A 20,710-nucleotide genomic window follows, 5' to 3' on the forward strand; every position below is an offset into this window, starting at 1 on the left:
AAGTGAGCCATGCAAATGACTGGGGAACGACAATTCTAAGCATACGAACAAGCAAATCCAAAGGGGCTGAGTTTGGGCATGCTTGGTGTGTCTGAGAAACAGCAAGGGGGCAGTGTGGGTGGAAAGCAGTGAGTGAGCTGGAGAATACTGGGAAAGAAAATTGGAGAAGTAGCAAAAGCCAGATCGTATACGACCTTATAGTTCATGACTTTATTTTACATGGCTGTTTCTGAGTGGAATATGGACATGATCTGATTTGTGATTTGAAAGGATCACTCTGGCTGCCATGTGGAGGCAAGTGTGAAAGCAGGGAGCTGTTGGGAAGGTATAGTAATCAAGATGACATGATGTTGACCAACTTTTCATATGCTGATCTGCCACCTATATATTTTCCTTGGTGATGTGTCCAGGTCTTTTGCCCATTTTTAAATTGCGTTGTTTGCTTTCTTATTGTTGAGTGTTAAGAGTTCTTTGTATAGTTTGGATAACCGGACTCTATCATATATAACTTTTGCACATATTTTCTCCTAGTCTGGACTTGTCTCATTCTCTTGACCTTTATTATCTTTCATGTCCATGGGGCCGGTAGTGATGGCCCCTCTTTTATTTCTGATATTAGTAATTTGTGTCTTCTCGCTTTTTTACTGGTTAGCCTAGGTAAGGGTTTGTCAATTTTATTGATCTTTTCAAAGAACCAACTTTTGGTTTCATTGATTTTCTGTCAATTCCCTGCTTTCAATTTCATTGATTTCTGCTCTAATTTTTATTATTTCTTCTCTTCTGCATACTTTGAATTTAATTTGGTCCTCTTTCTTTAGTTTCCTACAGTGGAAGCTTAGCATATTGATTTTAGATGTTTTCTTTCCTAACATTCAATGATATAATTCAGTGTTACAATTTTCCCTCTAATCTCTGCTTCCGCTGCATCCCACAAATTTTGATAGGTTATATTTTCATTTTCCTTTGGTTCGAAATATTTTGATTTCTCTGGAGAATTTTTCTTTGACCCATGTGTTATTTAGAAGTGTGTCGTTTAATCTTCAAATATCTGGGGATGTTCCAAAATATTGCCAAGTATTTTAGAATATTTCTGTTACTGATTTAATTGGTTTAATTCTACTGTGGTCTGAGACTATATTTTGTATGATGTCTATTCTTTGAAATATGTTAAGGTGTGTTTTGTGGCCCCGTTATACCTGTCTTTTGATGTACATATGTATGCATGTTTTCTAGGCATGTACCTTGGAGTAAAATTATTTGACTCTAGTAAGTACTGATAGACAAGTTTTCCAAAGTGGCTGTAACAATTACACCCCCACTAAGAGTGCACAAGAGTTCCATGTGTTCCATAGCTTTGCCTTTGCTCTGTATTATCAGTTTTAAACTCTGTAGCCATTTTGGTGGGTGTGTAGTAGTATATCATTGTTGTGTTAAGTTGCATTTCCCTGAATGGTTAACGAAGTTAAGCATCTTTTCACGTACTCATTGGCTATTTGGATTCCTCTTTGGTGAAGTGCTGTGTGTCTTTGGTCCCTTCCCTCCCCCTTTCTATTGGATTGTGTTTTCCTTATTGCACTGTAGATGTTCTTGCTTTATTCTGAATATGAATTCTTTGTTTGATAAATCGAGTGCAGATTTCTTCACCTACTCCTTGGATTGTTTCCAATTCTTTTAATAGTGTCTTTTTTTTTTTTCTTTTTTCTTGTGGTACGCGGGCCTCTCACCGTTGCGGCCTCTCCCATTGCCGAGCACAGGCCCCAGACGCGCAGGCCCAGCGGCCATGGCTCACGGGCCCAGCTGCTCCGCGGCACGTGGGATCCTCCCGGACCGGGGCACGAACCCGCGTCCCCTGCATCGGCAGACGGACTCTCAACCACTGCGCCACCAGGGAAGCCCTAATAGTGTCTTTTGATGAACAGTATTTCTTACTTTTAATGACATCCAGTTTATCAGTCTTTCCCTTTGTGTTTTCTAGAAGTTGATATCGTTATTATCAGCCTGCTTTTACAGAGAAGTTAATTGAGGTGCTTGGCATTGGAGCTCTCAGGACCTGGAGGAGAGTGAGGCAGGCCTCTGGCAGCAATCACTGTCAGGTTCCTGCAAGCGTGCCCAGCATGTGCATGACTCTGAGGGTCAATCCCTCCTCAAATTTTGATCCCTAGACGCCTCACCTCAGTCCTGGCCCTCCCAAGGTCTTGAAAGGCCTCCCTAGGTTTATCACTTCCTGTCTAGACTAGGCCAAAATAATTTTTTTTTTTTTTTTTTTTTTTTTTTTTTTTTTTTTTTGCGGTACGCGGGCCTCTCACTGCTGTGGCCTCTCCCGTTGCGGAGCACAGGCTCCGGACGCGCAGGCTCAGCGGCCATGGCTCTCGGGCCCAGCCGCTCCGCGGCATGTGGGATCTTCCCAGACCGGGGCACGAATCCGTGTCCCCTGCATCGGCAGGCGGACTCTCGACCACTGAGCCACCAGTGAAGCCCCAAAATAATTTTAACTGGGTTCTCTGAGTTCGGAATTCAGTAGCTAAAAGTCAGTTTTCCTTCTCCAGTAAAACAGAGCTAAATGACCATCCTGCTCAGTCTACCAAACACTGGCAGCTGATTAAAGGTACCCAGGCCCCTGCTTTGCTTAAAAGTTTCTCAATTTTCCTGAATAGGTGACTTTGAAGGAGCTCCATCCACTCTTAGAGTTTGAGAAGCAGAAGAAAGAGGGTCTCAGGAGCCTCCCAGGAACTTGAGAGGGTTGCGCGCCCCGGGCTGGCAAGTGAGGGGCGGGCGTGTGTTTCCCCAGAACCGAGGTGCCGCAGGCTTTTAAACGGGGCATCCATGAAAACCCGGATCCAGGATCGCTGGGCCTGGACGCGCCGAGGGTTATCCCCTTTCCCAAATCTCCTCTCCGAGTCTTCGCCTGAGCTCCGGCCGGGCGCAAACTGAAAGTGAAAAACCGCGGGGCTACAGCCGGCCGTGGGAGCCTACTTCTCCGTGACGAGGTGAGTGTGAACCTCTGGGTCTTGCGTGGCTTGAGCAGTGGCTTGGTGGGAGCAGAGTCTCGGTGCCGAGAAACGAAGAGAGACTTGGCTGACGCGCGCGGGAGCTCGGACGCTGCCCACCGGACTCACAGCCGTAGGAAACCTCTTTGTGCCCAGACGGGAGTGTGTGTCGAGGAAGGCGGAGTAGTATGCTGAGAAAGAATCCAAGTCTGCTTTGGGAAACCTTGGGCAGTGCTTTCCAGGGACACTGCCTGAGATGCAAACCCATCTGGCTGCTGAAAAGCACGGGTGGGAGGCAGGTGATGAGCAGGGGCCTCGGCGGGAGCCCCGGGAAGCGCGCGGGTTCCTGTCGCCTCCACCCCTACCCCGCTTCCAAGGAAGGTTTTCGCGTACCTCCCCGTCTGCCACGATCTTCCCAGCTCCACCAATTCCAGAACCTAACTCCGCCTCTGTGCTTTGTGAACGGCTTCCTTCTTCCCCGTGTCTTGACTGAGAATCACTTGTTGCTAAATTTGTGTGCTGAAGTAGGAGCGATTCTGGCTGTCGAGCTGTAGAGAGCATTGCGTATTTAACGGAGAAGATGCTCCTCGAGAGTCCCCGGCACTGCAGGCTTTGCTTATCACATGCAAGCCATTTCTCATGTATTTTTGCACCTGATTAGCGCCCTCAGAACTCAGCTAGTGTAATGTATAAAAAGAACATTGGTGTGATTTAAAGACATTTTGGGGAGACCTTTTAACGCTTCTTTAATATACAAGCAAATGCCACGCAAAATGACTGTTTGGCTCCAGCAGGCCCCAACTGTCACAGCGCCCTGCGATAGTCGGGCAGAGTAGTATGCACGTTGTGACTTGGATTGCTCATGTCATTTGAGGGCTGCTTGTAATTTTGAATCTGGCAAGTTGGTCTTCAGGACCTCAATCTCCTTATACATCCTTCCTTCTCTGAAGATGAGACACCCTAGAAGCTCATGACCACTGGTGGGCTTGTTAGTGATGTCACTCTACAACTAGGGCATTGTTTCTCCTGCCTGGTCCACGTGGTCTCCCAAGGGGGACTCTTAAGTGGGTCCTGGCTACTATCTGCATTGAATAAGCAGCACAGGTATTTGCACAATAGAGCGGCAGAGCCACCAATCTAGCCTCAATGTTAGAACTTCCCCCCTCTCCTGCCGGTAAGCCAGAGGCAATGTCCTAGCATCCGAGGATCATTTAGGTCTGCCCCATTTTTGAAATTGCTGTCCTGACTCTTCATTTGCTGCCTTCCTGCTAGATGGCAGTGTGTAACAGTGAATTTAAATATACAGTCTCAGCTGTTACTGTTCTATGGCTCATCTTAAATTCTTCAACTAAAAAAAAAAAGTAATTTTCAAGTTTTATCTTAAAACAACATTTTTGAAAAAAAATCACACTAGGGTTAAAGTTAGGAAATAAAGAAAATGAACGTATTGTTTGGACAAACAATGATGTGATTCATATATGTGTAATTATTGCTCAGTTTGCAGACGTTTCCAACCCATATTTAAATGCTCTCTAAATTTGGATTGTAAAGGGTTGATTTCAGTAAGAAATCTAGTACCTAATTCAATTGCCAGCATTCTACAATAAACATTTGTAATAGGGTTCTTGACCATGAGTTTTTAAAAATTAAAAAGAAATAAGTTTATCTTTATTTACGGTATTTTTCAGATATTTATTTACTTGAGAATAAAATTGGAGTTTTCAGAAGTTAATGTTGAATTACTCAAAAGGAGAATAAAGATCAAGTAATCCTAAAACTTGTCATATAGAAGTATTGCTTGTTTTATATATTTCCAGAAAGCTTTAGTTTGTGATGACTCAGATTGTCTTGATCACTGTCTCTTTACTTGATTAATTTGTCTTCTATGTGGTGCTCTTGGACACTATTCATGGGATCAGAGAGCTTAATTTTGGGATACGACCTCAGAAGATCATCTGGTCCAGCCCTTCGTCTTTAGGCATCTGAAGTATCAGCCAGATTTTGTCATTGTTAATCGGTTCCTCACTCATGACTACATGAATGATCAAAGCGGTTGAGGGCCTTTAATTCACAACTTTTTGCCAGGAAGGAAAATTGTTACTGAGTAACCAGTAAGCCCTTGTTGGAGAAAGAACAGTTACAAAGAACACCTTCCAAGGAAAAAGACGAGAAAGAAAGAGTTCTATTCTCGAGGCGCTGGTTCAGCTCTTAGTGTGACACAGAGTTTTCCCAGTCTTGGACCCTCTCCTCCATTTAAAAAACCTATTTTTTTGGAATGCTTTTATTTGGGTCTTTATTTTATTTATTTATTTATTTTGCGGTACGCAGGCCTCTCACTGTTGTGGCCTCTCCCGTTGAGGAGCACAGGCTCTGGACATGCAGGCTCAGTGGCCATGGCCACGGGCCCACCCGCTCCGCAGCGTGTGGGATCTTCCCGGACCGGGGCACGAACCCGTGTCCCCTGCATCGGCAGGCGGACTCTCAACCACTGCGCCACCAGGGAAGCCCTATTTGGGTCTTTATATCAGTCTTTTTATTTAGTTGTCTGTCTGCGTTTGTTTTTATCTAGTTTCTACATTAAGTAGACCCACTAAGTGAGATTGTATAAATACTGTATAATTTGAGTGCTTCAGTGTGTGTCTGGAATTTAAGAATGGCATCACCTTCAGTTCTGCAATAGAAAAGTAAAGGTGCTCGTGCAACAACTTCCTTCCCCCCGTTAATCACCCCCGTTAATCACCAGTCTTGATTCACGAGGCTGTCAGTATCCCTTTCTCTCTCATTATTCTCTATTTGTTTCTCCTGCAATGTGTGATTAGTCCAAGAGGATCACCTTCCCAGATACAAATCTGCAAGCCAGAGCACTCTTTACTTAAAAATAAATACTCAGCAAAATATGAAGTCTAGGGCTTCCCTGGTGGCGCAGTGGTTGAGAGTCCGCCTGCCGATGCAGGGGACACGGGTTCGTGCCCCGGTCTGGGAGGATCCCACATGCCGTGGAGCGCCTGGGCCCGTGAGCCGTGGCTGCTGGGCCTGCGCGTCCGGAGCCTGTGCTCTGCAGGGGGAGAGGCCACAACAGTGAGAGGCCCGCGTACCGCAAAAAAAAAAAAAAAAAATATGAAGTCTATTTAAAAAAAGGGTGAGGAACACACTAACACAAATAAATGTTAATAAAGAAAACTGGATGAAAGTGGAAACTGTGGAACCATCACACCATGCTCGTCAGACCAAGGGACAGTCTTCTGATCATTAACAACGTTGGTCAACTTTTTTGTTTGTTTACGTTAGTCAACTTTTTAATGTTCGACGGTTGTTTTATATGGACCCAATAAAGCAGCTTTAAAGAGTTTCCTAAAACCCCCCAGCATTCTCTCCACTGCTGTGATAGAAATAAGCACAAGGTATGGATCTAGATCTCCTGACTTGGTACTGGGGAAGAGTAACCCTTCCCAAAGCAGGTAGCCTTGAACGTCCAGGAGAATGGCTATGGTAGTGAAAGAGGTATGGGTGTTGTAGGTAGGGACCAGAGCACAGAACAGGAAGCTCTATTCCAGGAACAGCCAGAACAAAGGGTATGTGTGGTAGAAGCTAGAGAAGTAGGGCGGGGTCCAGGGAGTCTTATTTTCTAAACTGATGAATTTGGTCTTTATCTTGAACTCTTTGGGAAGCCATTGATGGATTTTAATCAGAGGAGAGATATCCAATCTACATTCCAGCAACATCTCTACAGCCGAATGGAGGATGCTAGTGGGTCAGACTGGTAGAAATCCCAGTTATCAAGCTTTTGAAGTCACCAAGTAGGAATGGATGAGGAGTGTCGGTGAGGACAAGTAGGGTTGAAGAGAGTGAGTTAAAAATTGCCTGGAGAGTTGTCCGGAGGCCCTTAGACCTTCCCATCTGCCTGCCTTGTCATCAGCCTTTCCCAGGACAGCACCCCACTTAAAGGGATGCTCTGAGGGTTTACCCATCCTAAAATGAAAACAGGTTGGGACAGTCAACTTATTTGAAAATGGCACTTTGGTGTGAATAATTTAAGTTTGGTTATTAGATACATTCCTTTGAAAGGCTCTCCCTGATATACCCTTAAACTCAGTTAAGACAGTTGCTCATTAACCCAAATGACTCACCAATCACTAGAGGAGAGATGATCCAAGGAGGCTTACCAGAGCTCCCCGGTGTGTGTCACCTAGGGTTGGCTTCTCATTTTACACTCAGAGACACAGGGCAGAAGTCTTCTTAGTCCCATTTCTGAGACCCTTAAGCTGCACCTTGGACCGGTCCTGTGTGGCTGACATTTGAAGCTGGCATCCTCAGGCTGCTAATTCACTTTAAGATGTTCAGTCTCTCTTCTGTCCATTTTAATTCAAATTAAAGCGGACAACGCTGAAATTACTTTGGAGTGAAAGTGCTGCTGGTTTTGATGGGGTAGCACTTGCAGGAGTGTGAGGTGGTCATGCTCAGCTCCAGACCCCTCTCTGGGCAGCAGATGGCCAGCCCCAGGCCATGCACACAGCCGTACGATGCATTTCAGAGCTCAGTGCTTGGGTCAAGAGGGTCGGTTAGTAAGTCCATTTCAGATGTTATCTACATGGTTGTCTGAACAAACACACACTACTCCAGCCTGGGAAGGAGTGTTCTGGGGCACTCTCTTGGAGGACTCTGAGATTCACCCTGGGGGCAACGATGAAACAGAAGGGAGCTTTCTTCTTGGGGACCCATTGGAGTCCCATTGTATTGGAGTTTGTTGGCCTTCACGGTGCTCTCTGCAAGCCCATCTGTCCCACCAGCCGGGGAACTGCTTACTTGATGAAAAACTCCCAGGTAATTAATGCCATACGTATATTAGATTGATGTGCCCCAAGGTCTGGTTGATTGCTGCCTGCTCTAATTCATAATACCATCTACACTAGCTGATTCTACTCTTTAGTGGTGGGTATTTACCCACAGCTCAGTCCTTGAGACCATACTATGTACTTCTGGTTTGGGGAATATAACCTAAATTGAGATTCTTTGGATGGAAGGGAATTTGTAACCTTAAATTCTTCTGTCATAATTTGTACAGCCATGTAAAGACTTAAAAAGGCCTGAGGACAGGTCTGAGCCGTGTACTAGCTGTAAAAATATTCCAAACTGTGTCCTTACACACTCTCTCCATCTTCTGTTTTCATTTATTCCTGACTCTTTTGTCCTCTTAACAAGCTGTCACTATTTTCCCCTTCTCTTTCTTTTCCACTGATCTTGGAGTCAGGTGACCTGATTTCTAGACCCACGTCATCTTTAAAAACTATGATCGTGGGTAAATCACTTAAACTTACCAAGGATCGGTTTCCTTATTTGTGGGAACCAATAATAATAATAATGGCCGAACCTACATTACAAAGTGGTTAATGGATAAGACTGAGTGGAGTGATACATTGAAAAATCTTTTGAAAATGATTTAGCTTTATATCCACTTAAAGTGGTAATATTATTTCATTACCTAATCTGGGTTACATTAATTGTAGTTATAATAAATTGCTGTTGCATATAAAACAAAAAATAGATAACCTTTCTATTATAAAAGGGAAAGAAATAATGAGAGTTAACATTTATTCTTTACTGTGAAGAAACTGGGGCTTAGAAAGATTTAGCAACTTGTCCAAATGTATATTACATATAAATGACAGCTAGGATTGGTGCCCAGATGTGCCAACTCCCCATTTTATGTGATTAATAGCTACTAGCATCTACTGAGTAGAAGGAAAGGCGCTTTTCAGGTTCTTTTGGACTTTTGATACTTTTTTCCCTGGTACATCATCTGACAGAGAGCTATTGTACACAGGTTTTTCTCTGTGATTTAGGCAGATAAGCTGTGAGTGTTAGTATTATCTGGTGGGAATTTTATAGCCTTTGTGTTAACAAAATATAAAAAGAATGTGTGAACTTCGGAGTCTGACTAGTTTCTGGTTGTATTACTCATCAACGTTACAGTCTTGGGCAGGTTACTTTACTTCCTTCAAATTCAGTTTTCTTACCCTTAAAAATGAGGCTAAAAATTGCTGCTTCATGAATTGTTGGGAGGACTGAATGAGCTCATGCATGCTGAGTACTTAAGAAAGGACGTAATAGGTCACTCAACAAATATTCGTGATCTCTTTTTCTTTGGCAAAGTATTTCCTCCTTGTGAAGTTCCAGTTGATCTGTCAGTATCATCCTTTATATGAATTCAACTTCATTTTCCACTTAAAGCTATGATAAAAATTATAATAATATTTAAACATGAGGACAGCAAACCTTTCTTGGATATTTATTATGTGTCAGGCTCTGAAATAAGTGTTTTGCCAGTTTTATCTCATAGAATTCTCACAGTAACTCTCTGATTAAGCACCTTATTTTCTACATTTTGGGAATTGAATCAAGGACAGGCTGGGGAGTTGAGATTTGAATCCTGGCAGGCTGACTCTAGAGCCCATTCTCTTAGGCGCTGTGGATTGTGAGACTTCCGTGGATGAAAGAAGAAAACTGCGGTTTTGGCTGTTTCTGAGACCAAGAGTTATTTTGTTTCTGAGGAGAAGAAATAGCCTAGACTTAAAAGTTAATTAAGGTAGATGCATGAGAGGGGAGCATACCTTTAAGACCAAGGCATTTAACCAGAATTCTACATCATTTTTATATTTCTCACTGTATCTTCAATTCTGTATCTGAGAGGTGTACAGTCAGATCTTAGGATCAGCCCTTGGAGCACTCCCTTCCTCTGGAATGTTGATCCTTGCTTTCCTCTGAACTCCACAGGGTCATTTGCTCAAGACATTTGACTTCAGAGAACCCCGGGAATAAGAGGCATTCTATGGGACTATTTAGTGCATTTAAAAAACTTTTGGAAAAGATCATCCATTTCAGATGGATGGAAATCTTATTTCAAGATGTCCAGAGAACCGTACTGCCCATATAACCCACTGCTTTAGTGCACTTGCCATAAAAGACTAAACAAATAAATCAGTAATCTGAATTCCTTATGTTGTAGCTGAAGTTGTTTTCCTTGGGGGGAACTGGGGTCAGTTGATCATTTTCCATTTCTAATCAATGCCTGAAACTTTGATCTGTTTTTTCCCTAATTTTTACAGGAGTGGGTGGACAGTCCTGGTTATTTCTGCTCCACTTCTCTGCTCTTTTGAAACTTAGATAGAAGGAAATGACTACATGTCAATGACTTTTGGAATTTAAGTCTGATGGCGGGGAAAATTAAGTGGAAGCATCATTTTAGTCTTGGGACCTGATTGTCGATCTCTCACTCTCCTGTAATGGACTTTCTGACCTTGGGCAAGTCACTTCATCTCTCTGGTCCTGGTTTCCTCGTCTGTGAGTGAGGTATTAGGTCTAAATGATCTCAAAGGCTCCTTTTAGTTTTAAAGCTTTGGGTTTCTACACAGTAACCCTGCAAGACTACATTTATGAAATCTTCTGCACTATGGCTAAAATATTGTTCATTTGTTACAGATTTTTTTTGATGCCTTCTGGTTTAAAGAAACTCCGGCTGCTCTGATGATCGCTTAAGAAGACTGCATGCTGTCCCCTTTCAATGCCAAGCCAGGCCCACTCAGAACCTCAGTTCTCAGTCCTCCATGGAGACCAGGTCCCAGCAGGAATGGCAGTGGAGGAAATTGGCACCCAGATGGTTCCTCCACGTGAAGCTGTCTTGGGCTGCAGGCCGACTCGAGAGCACCTGGTAACCAGGCTAGCCCTCTGTCAGTCACCCAGGGCAGGGCAGCATGGTGCGGATTCAGAGGAGGAGGCTTCTGGCATCTTGCCTGTGCATCACAGCTACTGTCTTTCTGCTCGTCACACTCCAGGTACCAAGAATTTGGGTTGTGCAGTGTTGACTCCTGGGCCTTTGCCACCACCCCATTCTCTCCAAGTACTTTACTTTTTGCATCATCTCTCAGGGTCAGGATTTTCTGTGTAAAGCAAGGAAAATACTTTCTTTTTTAACAGACGAAACTGAGGTTCAGTGAGTGGATGTGTCAGGTTTAGTGAGCGGATGTGTCAGGCAGAAAGAAAATCAGTGAGTTAGTGGATCAGTTTGCGACTCTTGCAGGGTACTGGTTTTGGAGTAACAGAAGGTGGAGCTCTGTCTGTCTTACTGGGTCAGAAATGGATGGCTTCCTCCAAGTCATCATCCCTTCTGAAAGATGCCATTCTTTTTTTGTTTTGTTTTGTTTTCTTATTTTGGCCCTGCTGTGTGGCTTGCAGGATCTTAGTTTTCTGACCAGGGATTGAACACCCGCCCTCGGCAGCAAAAACACAGAGTCCTAAACACTGGACCGCCAGGAAACTCCCTTCTGTTTTTTTTGAAAATAATTTTAATTAATTAATTATTTTGGCTGCGTTGGGTCTTCGTTGCTGCACGCGGGCTTTTCTCTCTAGTTGCGGCGAGTGGGGGCTGCTCTTCACTGAGGTGCACGGGCTTCTCATTGCTGTGGCTTCTCTCTTTGTGGAGCATGGGCTCTAGGCGCACGGGCTTCAGTAGTTGCAGCACGCGGGCTCAGCAGTTGTGGTGCGTGGGCTCAGTAGTTGTGTTATGCGGGCTTAGCTGCTCTGCAGCGTGTGGGATCTTCCCGGACCAGGGATCGAACCCGTGTCCCCTGCGTTGGAAGGTGGATTTTTAACCACTGCGGCACCAGGGAGGTCCCAGAAAGATGCCATTCTTGAAGAAGTAGTGACTATTCTGAGGACAAGCTAGTCGTTCTGCAGAACACACACATCTGCATTAATAAATTTGTCTGTAGTGGGGTGAGTGACCTGAAATGTTTCTTCAGTCCCCCCGTTTATTTCATTTAGTTGGTTATTCTCAACTTCATTTGCTGATTTCAAAGTAAAATAAAAGTTTCACAGTGATATTAAAAGTAGAAATACGAGTTGAGGTATTTTTAGTACCCACTCAAGGACCAGCTGTCCATTTCAAAATCCAAAAGGACTTTTAAAGATCATTTGTGGATGTGAGTAGTTCAGATGTGGAGCTGATGGAGACAGAAGTGTTCTCTGGGTGCGTTATCCTGGAGGGCTTCCCTTCTCCTCGCTTAGGACTGAATGAGCTTATGCTTATAAAAGGACTTTGGCAGGTAGTACTGCACTGTACTTCCACCACCTTCCACTGCCAGGTTGGGATTCTGGTCAGAGGAAACCCCTGGCTCCCTGCTTGTCTGTCTTGGAGGTGGGTATCCAGGATCTGCTTGAACTGGAAGGGCTGGAGTATTCTGCTTCAGAAGTCTCTCTCCTTAAAGCAATCCCTATTATTCGTTGTTTTTTTTTAATTAAAAAAAAATTTTTAGACCACGCCCTGCAGCGTATAGGATCTTAGTTCCCAGACCAGGGAACAAACCCGTGCCCCCTGCATTGGGAGCATGGAGTCTTAACCACTGGGCTACCAGGGAAGTCCCAGTCCCTATTATTTGGATATGACCTTATACCTCACATAGTAGATTAGACTTTGATCAGAAATGTGGAGCAAAATTTGTCTTTGAAGTTATAAACATGGCTTTCTAAACGTGTTTCTTTCAAGGTGCAGGGAAAGGTTGGGTGAAAAAGAGTGTTTGTAGCTACAAGTCAACTCTATTCCATCAAGCTACTGGGGAATAGCCACATTATTATGTAATCATAAAGAGGCTTAGAAAGCTATTGGCAAGGGCTTTTAGTTTTCAGTGATGGTCTTACTGTTCTAATGATGACTTTGTTGTCACAAGTGATCTGTGGTTTTTTAAAAAAAATAATAGAATTCTTTCTTCCATTTGGAATACTATGTGACGTTGCTAAGTGGCTCTTAATAGCTTTTTTGGCCTTGAATCCCTCAGAGAATCCAGTGAACATTATAGACCCTCCCCAGGGAGTTAGAGACCGTATCACCTCAGGGAGCAAGGGCCCTTTTCTGACACCAAAGGTAGCAAATACATAAAGAAGGCACCACCACTGGCTGCTGAGAGTGGGGTCTGCGGGTCACACAGCTAGTGTCCTCTGTTGACAAGTGGGCCAGTTAATACGTGAAAATATGCCTTCTTTTACCGGCTTTATTTATTGTACAGTGTGACGACTAATGTTTTGTTATATATGAAACAGAGCAGCCCCTCCTTTATACTGCTCTCTCTAACATATTTTTGTAATGCCGTGTCAATATCAAACCTTAAAGTTTGATGAAAAGGCAGCACTTTTGGAGAACTACTGCCCCTCTGATTTCACTCAGTCCACCCTGCCCGTCAGATTACTGTGATTGATGACGTAGCTGTCCAGGACCCAGGCTCTCTTGAAATAAATTAAAAAACAAGGTTTTAAGTGAGAAGGAGCCCAGTACCTATGCCATCTCTATGCCATAGTGGATATTATTAGAAATATAAAATCCATGTTATGACTCCTTTAATTGTACTAAAAAGAAACCAATTGGTAATTTATAACTTATTTTCCCCAGAGTGTAATCTCCAGCAATAGCCAGATAATAACCCTGACTCTCACAGGTTTCATTAAGAGACACAACCACTTCTGGATTCTATATTTGCCTATGAAATGGAGGAGAGATGTATCTGTTATGTGTTTGGTGGAATGAAGCATCCTTGTTGGTAGATATTTTGGAGGCTGTGTCCCTACTCTAATCCCTGGAAACTGTGATATGTTACTTTACTTGGCAAAAGGGACTTTGTAAATAGATGGGATTATAGTGACACACCTTGAGGTGAGGAGATAACCCTGAATTATCTGTGCAGGCCCAGTGTAATCACATGAGTCCTTAAAAGAGAAGACTCTTCCCTGGCTGTGGTCAGAGAGAGATACAATAACAGGAGAAGGGTCAGAGACATGCAACGTTGCTGGTTTTGAAGATGGAGGAAGGGGACCATGAGCCAAGAACTGTGGGTGCCTCTAAAAGAAAAGCAAGAAAACGAATTCCCCACCAGAGTTTCCTGAAAAATGGCGTAGCCCTGCCAACACCTTGATTTTAGCCCAGTGAGACCATTTCAGACTTCTGACCTCCAGAATCATATGATAATAAATTTGCATCATTTTAAGTTGCTCAATTTGTGATAATTTGGTATGGTAGCAATAGAAAACTAATAAGAAGCTAAATCATCAAGATGAATGGGAGATGTACAGAAGGAAATTAAAGTCTGACACTGGTAATAATTGTCGTCTCTTTTAGGTAGTGGTTGAGCTGGGAAAATTTGAAAGGAAGAAGTTTAAAAATTCTAATTTGAAAGATGGACATGCACAAATGGAAGAAGAGCCTATACATCTCCATCCATTCCTTAAGAGAGAAGGACTGATCCTGAATAGGAAAAAAACATTGGCAGCTGATAGCTACCCCATCATGCTCTGGTGGTCCCCACTGACTGGGGAAACTGGAAGGCTAGGCCAGTGCGGGGCAGACACTTGTTTCTTCACCATCAACCGGACCTACCTCCATCATCACAGGACCAAAGCCTTCCTCTTCTATGGTAAGTAGGGCTTTTGTCTTTCTCCCTTAGCTTGCTGACATCCTACTTCAATGCTGAGTTACTGCCTTTCTCCCAAGGAAGAGATGGTGGGCTCCCCTTGAAAGCACTTGGCACACCCGATTTCCTCTGCACTTGCTCTGTGGAAGGCCTGAGCACTGAGCAAATACAATAAATCAGTGAGCTGGACCAACAGAGGGGTGGTTGGCTGGGCCACTTGGTATTTATGGGGGAGAAGACCTAGTTCCTTTCACCTTTTCACAGTTGGGTATTGTGCTTACTGAATTTGTTATTTAGGAATTGGCTGTTGATTATACTGCTGATATCCATTCAGAATGTCATCTGTGATAATGGCCAGGAGATTTTGATGACCATAACAGATGTTTAATTGGACGTAAGCTCAGCACAGTATGATTTCATTACTCAGAAATAAAAATAAAAAGATTGTTCAACATCAGCTTTCAAGAGCAAGTTGGTATTCATCACTTCCCGAGGCTGATTATATGTCATGCTGGCATTGAGGGGCAGCCAGACCCAGCCAGTTGGAGGTAGCAAGATGCCAACAGCTGTTAGAAATATGGAGCTCCTGGGTGCTAAGTGATAGGGGCGCAGGGGGATACAGATTAGCAAGCTCGACCAAAGATAGGCAAGGTTAATCACTAAAGTTAGGAAGTCAGTGAAGGGACATCTGCTTTAGAGCGTGGTGTGAATGTGTGTGTGTGTGTGTGTGTGTGTGTGTGTGTGTGTGTAGTGCTGGCTTTGGAGGGGCAGGACTGAGACTGGGCTGTAGGGCTGAGTCATCCTCAGTGATCTGTCCAACAACAGCTTAAATAAAGCGGAAAATGGGCTCGGCAGGAATCAGGTGGTGTATGTGCCCCACAGTTGGTCAGGGCTGCAGAGCAATGGGCACTCATGCCTGGTAGAGGTGAGGAGGCAGGGAATTCCAGGCACTTACGCATCCAGGTGTGGTGGAGTCCAGAGCCTCCAAAGGCCTGCAGGTGTCCCCATGCACTTGCTTTCCTTCTCTGCTCTTAGAGGGGAATCAGTGTAGGTCTGAGGAGTGAGGGCTGTTTGTACAGGGCCAGGCTGGTGGCTGATTTTTTCTGAGGGACGAACAACCATCTGAATAGCGTCAGATGCTTATTTTGAGCATCACTTGATTTCAGGTCCCACTGAAGGTGTAATGTAACATATGGGATTGCATCCTGATACCTTTTTCTAAAATCCAAAGAATTCTGAATTCTGAAACACATAAATCTCTGAGCATTTGGATAAGGCACTATAATCCTCTAGGGGTGTTTTGAGATGAAGCAACATTAAATATATGAGTTTAATTTCCCAAATTTTACCAGGAGCCCCTAGACATACTTCAGTTACACACAAAAATATATAGGTAATGTAATGGGTACTTACATACTTACTACATAGCTTAAGAAATAAAATATTACAAGTAAAATTGAAAGCCTCTATGAGCCCCTCACTGACCCCATCCTGTTTCCTTCCTCCTACCTGGAGGGAATCATGATCCTGACGTTGGTGTGTGTGTGTGTCTGTGTGTGTGTTTAAACAACATATAGTGTTTTTTTGTATGTTTTAAAAATTATGTAAATAGTATGATATGTTAACTTTCTCTGTAACTTACTTTTTCTCTTACATGGTTTTTGAGGTTTGTTAATGTTGGATCCTTATAGCTCCAGTTCACCCATTTTACTGTTGTATAGAATTCCATTGTATTTATATATCATACTTCATTTAACCATTTTCCTGTTGTTGGACATTTAGGTTGTTTTAAAAAACTTTCTTATGACAAAAAATGTTACAATAAACAATCCATGTACATGTGTGAGATTTCATGAGATTCATACCTAGCAGTGGAATTATTTGGTATGAATTTACATTTATGAATTTCCAGACCAATATCCAGAGTGGTTGTATCACAGTCACTATCTTTTAAATGTTTAAAACTTTTTTTTTTCACATTGTACAAACCCTTAGATTCTCTTTATTCACTGGTCCATTTCTACAACAAATACATCCAAAACACTATATAATAAAATTATTTACAACATTTCCAAATGAGAAGATTCCTTTTGCCCCACTACTGCTATTCAGACACAGTACTTCCACAGCACCATACATTATTAGAAGATCTAAAAATGCTCACCCTGTACTCTAGGCTGCTTAGGAAATGTGAAAACTAATAACATAATCGCATTAGCTCCTCTCAATACATGGCAACAGCATAGAAACCTTGAACTTCATCTTGCAATACCAAAAGGGTTCAACAACTCTGCTTTCCCCACTGCACTTTATGAAACAGGTTGCAGGGACCAGGAAAAGGCCCACATTATTAAAATAACTGTACAGAAATGGATTTTAAAAAGTCACAGCTCAAAATTGCTTTTTGTAAACTTCACACACATTTACAAATATCAAGTCATCGTCCAGCTTGTTTACTTGGATTTTCTTCACTTGGATTGCACTGCACTGGTTATGTCTTCAGTCGGGCTGAAGGCTGAAGCAGGTCAAGAGGATGGCTTATGATGTCCATTTTCCACACTTTCAGAAGCCACAGCTGGCTTTTCAGTTCGGGAGTTTCTTTGGCTTGGAGTTTTGGGCTTTTCAGTTATCTCTTTAGGCTCACTGCTTTGTCTAGAGACTATGGTAGCATTTGCCTCGAGTTCTGGTCTGGGAACAGACCCCTGCAGTGCTGTGGCTGGAGTTTCCTTTGGGACTAAACTCTGTGAAGGGGCTGTTGGTCGCTTTGAAAATTCTGGCAGTTTAGGGCCTGAGTTGTCCAGGTTAATTCCTTGTTCTCTAGGCAATGGCTGCTCATCAGCCTCCTCCAGACCAGGTGGGCGAGTACCTGGGGTGTTTAGATCCTGCTGACTATTTTTCTTCTTCCGAGGGGGTTTCTTCTTCTTCAGTTTATTTGCATTGGTATTATTTTGCTTATTGTTTACCCCAAAAATGGCCTGCAGAGATATCACTCTGCAGTAAGTTGCCCAACAATGGGCTTGTTAGCGTGACCTCCTTACTGACCGGGAAGCCTCATTCTGACCACAGGACATTTGATTTCCATTGGGTGCTCCACTGAAAGGTGCATTGAAAGGCATCCCATGGCCTGAGAAGTGGTTTCCCGAGGCACTGTTTCCCAGCATGGCCTGCACATCGGCGGCGGTGGGGGGGGGACCACGTTGCTTTGTTGCATGCTAACGTCAAGCATCATCTGAGACAAGCTGACATCATTATTTGCTGTAGTAGCAGGATTGCCATGCTGCTGGGCCATATGTGGGCTGGGCCCTGGTGGCCTCAAGACCTGCCCCTGAGCCTGAGATGGACTGTAGTTCATGGACCCTTGCTGGGGCAGCATCTGTCCTGACATCTGTCCCGTAAACTGTACCATGTTTCCTTGCATGTTTGGAGTTGATCTCCTCGTTATCTGTGCTAGTCCCTACATGACATTAGATTGGTTCTGAGTGTTAAACTGTTGCTTATTCCCCTGCATCTGATTGGTCATAATCTGCTCTGTCATTGGGTTCTGTTGAAGCAAAACTTGCCCCTGAGGCCCCATCATCTGGTTACGTGGCGCCATCATTTGTGGGCCCTGGTGAAGAAGCATCTGCTTGGGTGGGTCATCCTCTGGGGCGAGGGCCCAAGATTTTGGCTCTGAGGATCCACTGTCATCTGACCCTGCTGCATAATAAGCTGGGCCCTTGAAAGGATCATAGGGTTCTGAGGGTTCAAGGTACCTTGTTGCTGGGCCTTCTGGCCCTGGGAGGGCAAGATCTGCTGGTGCATGCTCATCAGCTGAGATGGTGGGCCCTGCTGGGGCTGGCCTTGCATGTTGCCCAGGTTCACCTGAGGAGCCCCAGAACTACCAGTCTGCTGGCTGTTCATGTTGCCATGAATTGCCATGAGGCTGGGCTGCATCATATTTGGTGGCCCGTGGGACACCTGCATCTGGTTTTGAGGAGGACCAGCTCCTTGACCACCTGCATGCTGCACATTTTGATTTGCTTGCAGCTGAGGGGCTCCTGAATTTCCAGGGGTAGTTGCTGTGGTCGAAGGCACCTGACCTTGCATAAAGTTCGGTTTGGCCTGTTCTGTTGCGAAGCCAGGTGGGAGGCGTTTAGGCATTCCTGGACCACCTGCCATGGGAAATCCCGCCTCCATCCTAACTGAATTTCCAGCTCCCATGGGTCCATTCATTCTCACATCTCGGCTTTGGTTCTGAGCCAAAGCCAGGTTGATAGCACCTTCCCCTTCAGTCTGAATGGAGAGAATTCCCAGATCCCAAAGCTGCTGGTTGTTGCTCTGAGCCAGGATCCGTAGCCGCTCCGCTGCTTCCCAGGAGATGTTGAATGTCACATTCACACTGTTCCAGGCCTCTACCTTCTGTACCTTCAGCTTGCTGGATTCCATGTGTAACAAATCGGGCACTTTCTTCAATATTGTGTCCAATTTCCATTTGAAGTCTTTATCATCTGTATTTCCTTTGAAGGCCACAAAGATTGTGGAATCCTCCAAAATACTGTCACTTTTTGAGTCATCACCTTCTAGTCCAGAGTCAAAATCCATCTCTGAGTCCTCCACTGTTGATGAACACAGGGGAGTATAGATGGCTTCTAAGTTTGGAAGGTCATCCAAAACCATGGTGAATATTGTTCCAGAAGCATATGCCAAGTGGACAATAAAAAAACCAAAATGTCTTTCTTAATTTTTATCATTTATCCAGGTCATCTTCTAAGTCCAAACAAGCTGGCATTTTTAGGGCCTGTATTTTAAGGTAGCAGCCAAATAAAAATTCTGAGTGCTGCCCCAGCCCTCCCGGGTGGCCCTCGTCGCACCGGCCCAGGCCGAGCGTCCCCACGGCCCTCCGTGTATCCCTCCATCCGTCCTCACGTGCGCCTGTCTGTCCGGTCAGTCCGGCCGTCGGCGCCCAGCCGCCAGCAGCCCGACCAGGCTGGGCCTCAAGGACCCGGCTGGGAGGGGGATGGGTCGGACCGGGCCGGGGCTAAACATTTAAAACTTTTTAACATGTTATACATGCACGTAGAGCTCCTGTGTTTTCAAGTAACACTTTGATTGTGACTTCTTGGTTTTTCACTTTTAGGCATTATATATTGATTCTTACTACGGAAGATGAGTATTTAACTCTCCTCCCTCACCCTTGCTCCCCCCACTCATTTCTCAGCCCCATATTCTTCCCCAGAAGTTATATCATCATTTTAGATAGATTAACATCCAGTTTTTACATCATCATGTAGTCACAGTGAGCCACGATTTAAGATACTAAGATTTCTTTTCCTGCACAAATTGGTTTCCCTGTAGTGGCACCAGATATTCTTTTTTTTTTTTAATTTATTTATATAATTAATTTTTTTTTGGCTGCGTTGGGTCTTCATTGCTATGTGTAGGTTTTCTCTAGTTGTGGCGAGCGGGGGCTACTCTTCGTCGTAGTGCGCAGGCTTCTCATTGCGGTGGCTTCTCTTGTTGCAGGGCACGGACTCTAGGTTCACGGGCTTCTAGTAGTTGTGGCTCGCGGGCTCAGTAGTCGTGGTTCACAGGCTCTAGAGCGCAGGCTCAGTAGTTGTGGCGCACGGGCTTAGTTGCTCTGTGGCATGTGGGATCTTTACGGACCAGGGCTCAAACCCGTGTCCCCTGCATTGGCAGATGGATTATTAACCACTGCGCCACCAGGGAAGCCCCCAGATATTCTTAAAGAAATGTCTCCCAGAGATTCCTGACATGTCCAGTTAGAGCTGCCATCCTTTCTTTTTTCTTTTTCTTTTTTTTTTTTGCTACGCAGGCCTCTCACTGTTGTGGCCTCTCCCGTTGCAGAGCACAGGCTCCGGACGCGCAGGCTTAGCGGCCATGGCTCACGGGCCCAGCCGCTCCGCGGCACGTGGGATCCTCCCGGACCAGGGCACAAACCCGTGTCCCCTGCATCGGCAGGCAGACTCTCAACGACTGCGCCACCAGGGAAGCCCCGTCATCCTTTCTTCCTGGTGCCCAGGTGCTGTCCTGGCTGCCCATCAGTCTGGGGATTCCTTGTACTTCACTTGTGTGTTGGATTTTCTGTTTCTGTTATGCCTTATCTTCCTCTTTCTTGGTTTGTGTCTTTGTTTTTTTCTTGTTTTGGCTATGCGGGATCTTAGTTCCCTGACCAGGAATAGAACCTGCGCCCCCTGCAGTGGAAGTGCAGAGTCTTAACCACTGGACCGCCAGGGAAGTCCCGGTTTGTGTCTTTATTTCAGTGTGTCCTGAGAA

The 20,710-nt window shown here is 44.5% G+C and overlaps 1 protein-coding gene and 1 pseudogene across 15 annotated transcripts in view; one reads left to right on the forward strand and one right to left on the reverse strand.

Moving 5' to 3' along the window:
* The first annotated feature begins 2,886 nt into the window (after nt 1-2,886).
* The window catches only part of FUT10 (fucosyltransferase 10), a 265,015-nt gene continuing 247,191 nt past the window's right edge, over nt 2,887-20,710 (forward strand). For 13 of the 14 annotated variants that reach the window (XM_081221152.1, XM_081221153.1, XM_081221151.1 and 10 more), the window contains exons 1-2: nt 10,636-10,816; nt 14,146-14,440. In XM_081221152.1, the coding sequence (XP_081077278.1) occupies nt 10,736-10,816; nt 14,146-14,440 (376 nt within the window). In that variant the 5' untranslated portion in view covers nt 10,636-10,735. Of the gene's footprint in view, nt 2,988-10,635; nt 10,817-14,145; nt 14,441-20,710 lie in introns of those variants that run through there. The other variant, XM_081221146.1, reaches the window with a different exon arrangement.
* On the reverse strand, nt 16,891-19,398 carry LOC308608101 (nuclear receptor coactivator 6-like; annotated as a pseudogene). Its single transcript has one exon. The product of its transcript is annotated as a nuclear receptor coactivator 6-like (transcript).

Source organism: Mesoplodon bidens, assembly GCF_964165515.1.
Source record: "Mesoplodon bidens genome assembly, chromosome: 20".
NCBI lineage: Eukaryota > Metazoa > Chordata > Mammalia > Artiodactyla > Ziphiidae > Mesoplodon > Mesoplodon bidens.